Source organism: Elephantulus edwardii, unplaced genomic scaffold (genome assembly GCF_000299155.1).
Source record: "Elephantulus edwardii isolate Elephantulus edwardi_28Jun2011 unplaced genomic scaffold, EleEdw1.0 scaffold00145, whole genome shotgun sequence".
Classification (NCBI taxonomy): Eukaryota; Metazoa; Chordata; class Mammalia; order Macroscelidea; family Macroscelididae; genus Elephantulus; species Elephantulus edwardii.
Window position 1 is genome coordinate 3,689,331 of NW_006399895.1, and position 11,363 is coordinate 3,700,693.

The window sequence follows — 11,363 nt, forward strand, 5'->3', positions numbered from 1 at the left end:
ATACTGTGAGTCACAGTTGACTCAGTAGCACTTACACTACACAACCACATCCATATCGATTTCCAAACAGAGCCCAGTCTCTCAGCGAGAGTCTATAAATGCTGCGCTGTTTCTCAGACCAAGTACCTTCTACCAAGGTGACTAGGAAAGAGCTGGGGTTTAACTGTAGGGACCAGTCCTTGGAGAGGGACGTCATGCTTGGGAGGGTGAAGGGACACTACAAGAGAGGAAGACTCTGGATGAGAAGGATTGACTCAGTGATTGGGGTAACGGGGGTGGCTGTGTCAGAGACAGTGAGGTTGGCTCAAGATAGAGCAGGGTTCGGAGCTGTTGTACACAAGGTCACTCTGAGTCGCAAATGACTCAACGGCATATAACAACAACTGTCGGGAAGTCGGGTGGCTAGCAGGAAGAATCTGAGCTGCAAACTTGAAGGCACACGGTTCAAATCTGCCATGTGCTCCATGAGAGAAGGACAGGCAGTCTCCTCACGTGAAATTGAAGCCTCTTAAAAGCCATGAGAGGCCAGATATGTGTCGGTTCTGACTCAATGGAACACAACAATTGTAGGGGTAAAGATTTTTAACTATCATTTGCTCATTTACGAAAACTAGCTGCTAGACCAAAATTCCTTTCATTTTCTTAATTTTGCACCAGGAAGCCTCCTTTAAACCACTAAGACATCAGGGTCATCTCACAACAGAATTGATTTAACTTTGCAGCAACAGATTTGGGTTTTTTAATGTAGGTTCTGTATTTGTGGACAGCATAAACGCACAACATGCTCTTCCAGAGGGAAATGTACCAAGGATCGGAGAGGGAGAAGCCTGCAAACCCAAATGTGGTGGTGGAACTGAAGGGTAAACAAGTAGGATTCTCAAATGGAACTACATGACAAAGCGTAGTCTCGACTTCCACTATGTGTCCAATACAGCTGATGTTCTGATTCCCACTCATCTGTCTCACGGTCCCTATCCATTCTGATTTAAAGAGGGACATTAGGATGCCATGAATGTACAACCCTAAAACTGAACATCAGAGAAGCTAAATGATTTTCTCAAAACCTGGAGTTACAAAGACAGTGGGAAGAACCAAACTTTAAATAAGGTCTGATTTAAATTCCTCAAAGAAATTAGTTCAAATTTCCACGCTGTTTTATGAGTATCTTGTAAAACAAAAAAACTCAATTGGGCTACTAACCTGACAAACAAATTTGACATCTGGTGAAGATCTACTGAAGGGTTTTGGGAAAACGTAGAAGTTAAATGACTTCGTTATGTACCTAGAGGAAAACAGAAAGAGAGCATCAGGGGGGTTGTACTGTGAGATGATGGAAGAATTTCCGATGCTTGTTAAAACCACCTACTTTGAATCCGTGTGGTCATACTTAAAAGCGCAAAGGCCAAACTGAAACAGCAAAAAGTCCATGGAATGCTGAAAAAGGAAAAAAAGATTATATTGGTCAATATTGCATTGTTATTTGCATGTAATCAACAGTATTTTCAGTCGAGTGGGATTTCAGACTCACTCGATCTGACTTTGGCAGAATATTTCCAATTAGAAGAGATTACAAGAGTTTTAAATTAGAGGCATTTGGTGTGTATAAATAGAGCAGTTTGAAAGTAGAGGCTTAACTCCTTTTTTTTTTTTAATAAAGTCGTGACATGAGCCTAGAATTCACATTGTATTTTAAAAGCTTCCTTTTCTACAAGCCTCTTTGGTACACAGCTTGGGCATTTCAGCTTTGTGAAGGTGAGGTCTCCTGCATCTAGGAAATTTGCTTTCTCTCCAAAACAAACTGCAGCTCCTCTAACTTTGAGGCTGATCTAATCATATACCCTAAGAGAGACACTGCTTTCCCAAGATCTAAGAGGTGCAGGATACCACGATCTGTTCCCAAATGACCTTTCTGCTGAGGTCAAACAGATCCAAGATGTGACAGCGTGTACTTAAAAGGGCTTGATGAGCAGCACTACTAACAAACCTTTTACAACAGACACGACTGAGAAAGCAACATTTACAGCAGGTAACCAGAAGAAACACCTGCCCTAACACTGTCTTTACATAAGAAACGGAAGAGCACGTACCCTTAACTAATCATGTCATCCCACTTCTCTGTTATCTACCTACTCCTCTTAAATCCTCACTTTCACACTTAACTCCCCAGATTATCTTCAGGCCAATTATGACTCTGTAACTTTGAATTCTAACTCCAGCTGTTCAAGAATGTTTTCTAATTCATTATCCAGCAGAACAGCCATCTCACTTTGTGAATTTAGACAGTTTCCCTTTCCAGATTGTCTCTCTCCCTCAGTAAATGTCTTTTGCTTTTACTTCAAGCAGACCCCCTGATGTTGCTCTACAACAACACAGATTAAGTGTTGTTGATATTTATTATTAATACTAATAATCATTGATTATTGATGCATTATACATTGTACATGTATAATGTACCACTGGACCAATTGGCAGCATCAGGATGGATGGTGAAGAGATTGAGATTGTACACAGCTTTAGTTTGCTTGGCTCCATAGTCAACAGTCTTGGCACCAGCAGCCAGGAAATTAAAAGGCGCATTGCCATGGGAAAGTCTGCTGTTAGGGACCTCTCCAAAGTGCTGAAGAGCAATGGTGTCTCTCTGGAGACTAAGGTGCGTCTGATACAGGCCATGGTTTTTGCAATCACTTGTTATTCATCAGAGAGTTGGACAATGACCACGGAGGATAGAAGGAGAATTGATGCCTTTGAGCTGTGGAGCTGGAGAAGAGTATTGAGAATACCATGAACTGATAGGAAAACAAACAGATTTGTCCTGGAAAGGGTTAAACCGGGTGGCTCCTTGGAGGCAAGGATTCTGAGGCTCCGTCTAACATACTTTGGACATGTTGTGAGGAGAGACCGGTCCTTGGAGAGGGACATCATGCTTGGGAGGGTGGAGGGACAGTGCAGGAGAGGAAGGCCCTCTATGAGGTGGATTGATTCAGTGACTGGGATAATTGGGATGGGAGTGTCAGAGACAGTGCGATTGGCACAGGACAGAGCGGCTGTTGTACATAGGGTCGCTATGAGTCGCAGGCGACTCGACGGCACATAACAACAACAACAACATACATTTCTTAGGGAGCTCTCTGGTGGCTGAGTTGTAAGGAACTGTGCTGCCAACCCAAAGGCAGGCAGTTCAAATCTACCAGTAGTTGCTCTGTAAGAGAAAGATGGGCAAACTCCTCCTACACAAATTTACAGCCTCTAAAAATCCACTAGAGGGTCAGCTATGAGTCAGTTCCAACTTGAAAGCCCAGAACAACAGTGACATGTATTTCTTAAACATTTTTTCCCAGTAAGGCCTTATTAAATCTATGTCTAAATAATTAAACAGCCACATCACACTTCCAAAGGAAAAATTAAATACTAAGTCCTCCTCAAAATGCTTCCCAGCAAATAATTAACTTCATTGTTATTTTAAGGATCATTCCAATACTTCCTGGTTGGTATCGGGGAAGAGGTATAGCCTTTAAAAAACTTCATGAGTTAAGTTGAATGATTCCGTATAATTCAACAGTTGGAGACTTCATCATGGGAAAGAAGAGTGTCGACTCCATCTACTTGCCTTTTTAAGCTTTTGATACCTTTCTTCTGGCGTGTCAAAACCATTTGTTAACGCAGTCACTGAAGGCCCATCACTGATTCCTAGAAGGTAAGTAATCAAAGCTTTTCATTATCCTCATTAATCAAATTTCTTTGAAACTATTAATAAGCTTTAACTTATTAACAAATGTTAACTGTCCCATATTTGCTTAGGGTCCTTGTGAATCAGACTCAATCTCACAGCATACAAAACCAATGTAAACAATTAATGAAAGAATGAATGAAAATCCAACCTTTCTATAAACTTTCATCAAAATTTAAAAAAAAACACACGCAAAAATGTGATTTAGCCATTCAGTGTCTCTATACATTTCATGTTTTCATTAATTAAGACTAATTACTCTTTTATCAAAATTAGCATTGCTATGAATTGTGTCCTCCTCTAAATGTTATAAATCCTAACCTTTATAGTGCCATCAAATTGTTTCATAGTGACTAGCCATACAGCTTCTGAGGCTGTAAATCTTTACAGGAGAAAAGATTATCCATCTTTCTCCCAAGGCGTGGCCAGTAGATTCAAACTGTCAACCTTCCAGTTAGCAAGCCAATATGTTACCCATTATAGAACCAGGGAACATGTAGCTCTAAGCCCATTTAGTAAAAGGCTTTCTTTGGTCTGTCAATGACACAGTATTAGTATAGTGAGTGTTTTAGTCAATCTCTTTTTCATCTTTTTTTTGAGGAGGATTGTTGTTCTTGTGTTCGAATCTATCAGCTGTTCTGTGGGAGAGAAATGGGCAATCTCCTTCCAGGCAATTTACAGCCTCTAAACACCTGCTGGAGGGTCAGCAATGTGTCAGTTTTGACTTCATAGCAATGAGTTTGAGTTTTGTTGAGATCCTCCTAAAGGGAGCCCCAGTGGGGTAGTGGTTAAACCATTTGGCTAGCAATCTTAAAGTCTGCAGTTTGAAACCACCGGCCATTCCCAGGGATAAAGATGAGGCAATCTGCTTTCATAAAGATTTACAGCTTCAGAAACTAAGTCAGTTCTACCCCATCCTTTGGTGTGGTTACAAGCTGACAGTGACTTGGTTACTCTAAACTATGACAGCATAAATTCGCGTCTGTTAAAGCCACAGAAATGTCTATTACAGTAGCACTAGATAACTAAGACATACATTCATCTCACTGACAACCAATCACGATGTTATAATGATGAATTTGAAGATGTGAATGCTTCCATTAGAGAATGAGCAGAGTTCCATGGTCTCCAATGGGTTTCAAAACACATTCATCACAATCTCTAATAACAGGAGTGCTGATGGCATAGAAGGTAAGAAGTCACACTGTTAACTCAAATGCCATGACTGTCTCTGTTCAAATCCACTAGCCATCCCATGGGAGAAAGATAGGCAGTCTCATCCTGTGCGATTTACAGCCTCAGAAACGCACAGGGGTGGGTCAGCCAAGAGTCTATTTGATGGCAGTGAATTTTTGGTTTCTATAAATGGCATAGACAGAAGCAAGTTGGTTGTGCTGCTAACTCAAAGTCTAAATGTCTCCCCAAATTCCAAGCCGCCAGCAAGCAGCTCCAGAAAGACAGGCAGACAGACTCCTCCCCTTGTTAATTTCCAGCCTCAGAAACCCAAGGGCCTCCCTACACTCCATGGCAGTGAGCAAGTGATAATCTCTATTTGGTTGCTTTCCACAGAATTAATGCATCATCAAACATCAATAACCCCAAAGTAATTATTGTTACTGAGCCAGTTCTGATCAACAGCTTAGAGTAGGTAAAATCTACACCACAATGACATTTCTAAGACAGAGAGACCAATATTTCTGGCGAAAATTCTCATCTGTTCAGGGAGCTGTCTTCAATTAGAATCTGCTTGCAGGGCCCAACAATCACATTAAGATCAACATAGATTCCCTTAGAAAAAGCTGAAGACTTTTAAGTCCATAAGCTGACCCTATTGACTCCATTAACCTAAAAATTAGCCCTTGCTCCAAAAAAGGAAACAACTCTGCAATTAACTTTCAGACGTGGCACATAAAAGCACCCCTCTTTGAAGGCTGACAGTGAACATCTTTCATCAATGCCTAAAGGAATACTCTCACTCTCACAAAAGCCTGTCTTAATTCACACTTTTCAGCCAAGCTGATGTCCAACTGTCCGAAGCAACATCAATTCCATCAACTCTAGCAGCAACCTTCAAAGAGGCAACTGTCACAAGCCCACAGTATTTTCCCACCCCCCACGATTCAGAAAGGTTGATGAAGAAATGTTAGAGTTCGTGCAACTTGCCCATGGATTCGAACTCAGCTAGGTCCAGCCTGGAAGCATGAGAAGGCAGGGTCGGGAGGAGGAGCCGTAATTATTCGATGCAAGCTGCTAGCACGGAGCTTGCAAGCGAGGGATACCTGAGAACTCCCCATCGATGGCGAAGAAGTCAGCCTCCTCTATGGCCTGGTACACTTTCTGGAGATTACTCTTAAAATCTGCAGAAAAACCGAGAGGAAGTTTAGAACTAGACCCTAGCTTCCTGCCCCAGCACTCCTAAGGGAAAGTGGAGGATTGACGGGCTGGAGGACAAGCCGCAACGGATGTACAGGACCAAGGGACGATCCTAAAGGGTACATAGACCGAGAAGAAAAGGCTCTGGGCGGTGCACAATCCTTAAAAGGTCCAGATCTCAAAAGGAGAACAGACCAGAGAGAGGCAAAGCGTGGAGGGCACGCGTGCCAACGGAGGTAAAGCCCCGAGCCGCTGCCTCTGCCCAGGCCTTGCCAAGCAGGCTGGTAGGAGGCCTGGGGCCTGATAGGGTGATGGGGACGCGGGGACGTGCACGTGCGGACACGCACTACTTCTGATTATCTCCATTCTGCAGGGTGGCCGGAAACCGGCCCGTCAGGCCGTTCTACCCGCAGAACTCGGCAGCCACGGCAGCGGTAGCGGCGGCCGCAGCGCAGAAAACGATGCCGGGGGCTGGGACTTCCGGAAACAGCGCACGCCGGCGCGTATCACGTGCGCTGCGTCCGCCCCCGCGGGGCGGGGCCGGGGCGGGGCCTGAGGGCCGGGGCGGGGCCCAGGCTGGAGCCTCTCCTCGCTGAGACCCGGGTGGTGGGGGAGTGGCGAGGGAGGTTGCGGGGAGTAGGGGGCAGGGCCTGTTGCACCAGAACAAGGAGACGTGAACTCATGATCACTTAGAATTCAATCACGAGTGACAGATGCTTGCCCTGACGTTCAGTCATCAACACTTTTATCTCGTTGGGTTGTCCCGGTGACAACGTGAGTTTGACAGTCCTCCAGCCCCTCCTCCAGAGAAAGATGGGGAAAGATTTAGAGCCTCGGAAACTTGATGGACAGTCTGCATGCGTCTGAATGGACACAAGGGCAGTGGATTTTGGTGAGCTCTGGTGGCCTACTGGTTAAGAAGCTGCCCTGCAACTCCAAAGGTGCTCAGTTCAAATCCACCAGCCTATCCAGCAGGATAGGCAGTCTCCTCCCATGTGATTTACAGCCTCTGAAAACCCGCTGGAAGGTCAGCTATGGGGTCAGTTTCCACTCAGTGGTACACAACAACAACTTTTACACACCAGGCACACTGATAGGGGCTAAGGGGATACAGTGATGAACAGAAAATAGGCTCCCCGGGGAGCTAACACATAGGGAAAAGGAGAAAGAATCAAAATTGGCACTAGGAAACACTTAGCGTATTACACAGTTGATGGAGAAAAGCCACTGCTTTCGCCACTAGGAATACTATGGTAAGCAAAACAGACACGGACTCGCCTAATGGAATTTTATGCTGGGGTTTGCCCGTTGATCCCCAGAGACTAGCAGAGTGCTGACTCTAATAGACGCTCACATGGAGTGAGTGCATGAATTCACCTTGGCTTTTCACAGAATCATTAACTGTGAATTTGCTTTCAAACACTGGCACTGTCATTTATTAGCACCGAAATAGCTAACCGCAATTTTCTCATCTACTATGTAGAGTTCTGTTTGAGATCAATTGTGAGAATGGATGTAAATTGTGAAGCACCAAATAAATACCAGTAACATTCCCTTCAAGGCCTGATTTGTCACATTCCCCTACATTTGCACCTCTTAGGTTTGAGAGAAATAATCTTTGAGTACAATCTATTTATACTTTCTGCTTAAAAAAAAAAGTATCCTTTTAGCTCAAAGGAAGTATTAGGATTCTAGACTAGTGAGAGGTGGTGCCACAAAAAGTCCATTTTGTTGTTGTTCACACACAATGGGAAATTATGTATAGGTAATTAATTAGGTGTAATGATAAGTATTTCTCAACTCAAATATGTGTATTATTGGATTCAATTCCCCTAAGTGCTATTTTTACATTTTAAAAACTGCACTTAATAGTTTTGATGGGTGTTACCCTTCTTCTCTAAGAGTTAAAACAAGTTAAACTACCACAACGATCTAGCAAGGAGACATTTTAACTTTAAGGCAAAATGTTTAAGTCTTTTTCTTGACTTTTCTCATTTTCTATGTAACTTTTATACAAATGTATTAGGTCATTTAAATAACAGTTGTTTTTCAGGTGCCACTGAGTCGGCTCTACCTCATACAACTGTGTACAGCACAACAAAACTGTCCCATCCTGTGCCAGTGTCACAATCTCTGCTGTGCTTAATCGCATTGTCGCAGTAACTGTGTCAATCCATCTCAAAGAGGGTCTGATAATCAATCGCCAATGTATGTGGTATGCACATGCAAAAATACCAACCACAGCAAAGTGAGCCGAAATGATGGTTAAGGTTGTATGTCAACTGTAGTGAAGCAACTCTCCATTCATTTATCAGTTAGGATGTGATCCAATAGAGTGTATTTACTTTGAGCATGGGCTTTTCCAGAATGGGCTCTGCTATTAGCATCTCATAAATTAAAAGAAGTTTCTTAGGGCTGTGGCCAGTAGACAGATAAAAATGTCCCAGCAAAGTTTTGTGACTTTCTGCTCCATCTGTATCCTGCACCAGGTTCATCATCAGATCTCTAGGTCTTTGAACTTGAGCCAGTGGCCTACCGACCGTATTACTTGCCAATCTTGGGATTGACTAGCTTTTGCAGCCTCTGTGACCTGTTAATCTTGGACTTGTCAGTCTTTGAAGTCCATGAGTCAATAATAGCCTACCATCTGACCTACTTCACTGGTTTTTCTAATCTCTCTTTTTTTAAAATTTATTATTAATTCAATGAAAATTTACAGAGACTTTGGATTTCCATTCATTCATTGTTGCACTTTTCTCCCCTCCCAACCCTCCCCCCTAGTACACTACCCTCTTGGAAAAGTAAAAGAAAAATTCTTTCATTGTTTTACAATACCTCACCCAGGTCCACTCCACTATGCAGCCTTCACTCTGGACTCCTGTCATAACAAAAATACCTAATCACATGTCCCTCTTAAACAGTTTTCTCCCTCATCTGCTTCAATGCAGTATACATTATTAAACCCAACTTTTTCAGTCCCCCCCACCCCCGATGTCAGTCCTGCTTTACAACAGTAGCACCATGCAGTATTTGTCCTTTTGTGACCAAGATACTTCATTCAGCATAATGTCCTCCAGAGTCACCCATTTTGAATAATATTGCATGAGTTTCTTGTTTTTCAATGCAGCATAGTATTCCATTGTGTGAATATACCACAGCTTCTCTATCCATTCATTTGTTGATGGGCACTTAGATTGTTTCCAACGCCTTGCTATTGTGAACAAAGCCACGATAAACATGGGTGTGCATATATCTGCTTGGATGTCAGTTATGGTCTCTTTAGGGTATGTTCCCAGTAGTGGAATTGCTGGGTCAAATGTTATCTCTATTCAAAACTTTTTGAGAAAGTGCTACACTGCCTTCCACAGTGGTTGCACCATTTTACAGTTCCACCAACAGTGAATAAGGGTTCCAGTTTCACCACAACCTTGCCAGCCTTTGTTGCTTGCGGTTTTTCTTGACAACTCAACTTAAGAAACGCAAAAGACTGAATGAAAGTTGAGCTGTGGTGGCTTAGTGGCAAGAAGCTAAACTGCAATCCCAGAAGTGCGTGGCTTGAATCAACCAGATGCTTTGCTGGAGAAGGAGGGATAATCTCTTCCTGTACCAGTCAGATTTGATTTGAAAGTATCCCCTCTCACTCTGGAGAATCATCTCAGATAAAGGAACCAGTATATAAAATTACATGTACCTATGGAAGTTGGGAGGTAAATGGAAAACAGCCAGAAAATGACCATCAGTAGGAAAACAAGGAATACTTAAGGAACAAAAAAACATTCACCAATTTAGGAAAGGGAGACAAAGTTTACCAAGCGAGAGGCTGGTCATTCTCTGTACTTTAAGGAGCCATCGTGACCTGACCTGCTCCATATCCAGACATGAAATTCACCTTGAGGCAGTTCTTTCAGGAGGCTGGTCCGGTGGAGAAACACTTATCTACAATCATAAGTTTGACTAAGCTCATGACAGCTTAAGTTTGAAAGAAAATTATTCTAAGTTCACATATCTGATAACCAGAAACTCAGACATGCTCGCTAACCTTGCAGTTGAAGATTTATGTGTAATTGGGTTCACATACTGATTAATATTATGAGGGGATTTCTGTAGCTGGCAGCCCCTTAACAGGGACAATAAATTCCATTCCAAAATGGAAACTTTTGGAGTGATATTTTAGGCCTCCTAAAACTAGTTAAAGAGGAATAGGACTGAGGTTTCTTAACACAGTCTCAGTTCTCTTAAATTCTTAAGGAAATTGCAGAGATTCTTAGGGAAACTGTGTTGCCCATGGTGATTATAAAGTTAATCCCATCCCTTGAACAGAGACTTCTGTACAATGATGTATTAAGAAGAAGAATAAAGAAAGTCTACTCTGCTGGAAAAAACCAACCAACCAAACAAAAAACCCATCCACCAGCAACAAGACCATGAAGTTGATTCTGACTCATAGAAACTCTAATAGATAGAGCAGAACTGTCCAGGGTTTCCAAGACTGTAATCTTTATGGAAGGAGACTGCCATGCCTTTCTCCTTCTGAATGGCTGATGGGTTCCATATGCTGATCTTTCTGCTAGCTGAACAATTTATCATTACACCAGCGGAGTCAGACTTACTAATAGTGACTTTCCAGCGAGGAGGCCATGAAGAAGGAGACTGCACATCTTCTGTGGTGGAATTAGTGGATTTCAACTGTGAGAAAGTCACCGTCCTTGGATTAGCAGCACAAAATCCTATGGACTGTGTCACCAGAGCTCTTTGCAGGCAAATGCTGTTGTTGTTGTTGTAAAGTGCTATCAAGTCAACTATAACTCATAACACACTGTGAACAACATTTTGGAACCCACATGCCCCGTCTTGCACCATCTACAGAACCTCTGACAGTTTGAGCCCACTGTTGTAATCATCATGCCGATCAATCTTTCATTTTTCCTACCTTTTCCAGAATTATATCCAAGGACTAAACCTTTTTGAGAGGGTGGACGGACAGTGCAGAAGAGGAAGACCCTCGATGAGATGGACTGATTCAGTGACTGGGGTTATGTGGGTAGGTGTGTCAGAGCCAATAAAGTTGGCACAGGATAATGGTGCAACCACTGTGGAAGGTGGTATGGCACTTTCTCAAAAAGTTACAAATAGAGATAACATTTGACCCAGCAGTACCACTACTGGGAATATACACCAAAGAGACCATAAGTGACATCCAAGCAGATATATGCACACCTATGTTTATCGTGGCTTTGTTCACAATAGCAAGGAGTTGGAAACA

General features: G+C 42.7%; 1 protein-coding gene across 1 annotated transcript in view; it reads right to left on the minus strand.

The window, feature by feature from the left end:
• PARN (poly(A)-specific ribonuclease) overlaps nt 1-6,466 on the minus strand; it is a 141,252-nt gene extending 134,786 nt beyond the window's left edge. The window contains exons 1-5 of the mRNA XM_006894523.1: nt 6,448-6,466; nt 6,007-6,084; nt 3,608-3,687; nt 1,367-1,434; nt 1,201-1,282 (exon numbers count right to left, since the gene is read on the minus strand). Coding sequence (XP_006894585.1) covers nt 1,201-1,282; nt 1,367-1,434; nt 3,608-3,687; nt 6,007-6,084; nt 6,448-6,466 — 327 coding nt within the window. The remainder of the gene's footprint in view (nt 1-1,200; nt 1,283-1,366; nt 1,435-3,607; nt 3,688-6,006; nt 6,085-6,447) is intronic.
• Nucleotides 6,467-11,363: the final 4,897 nt, after the last annotated feature.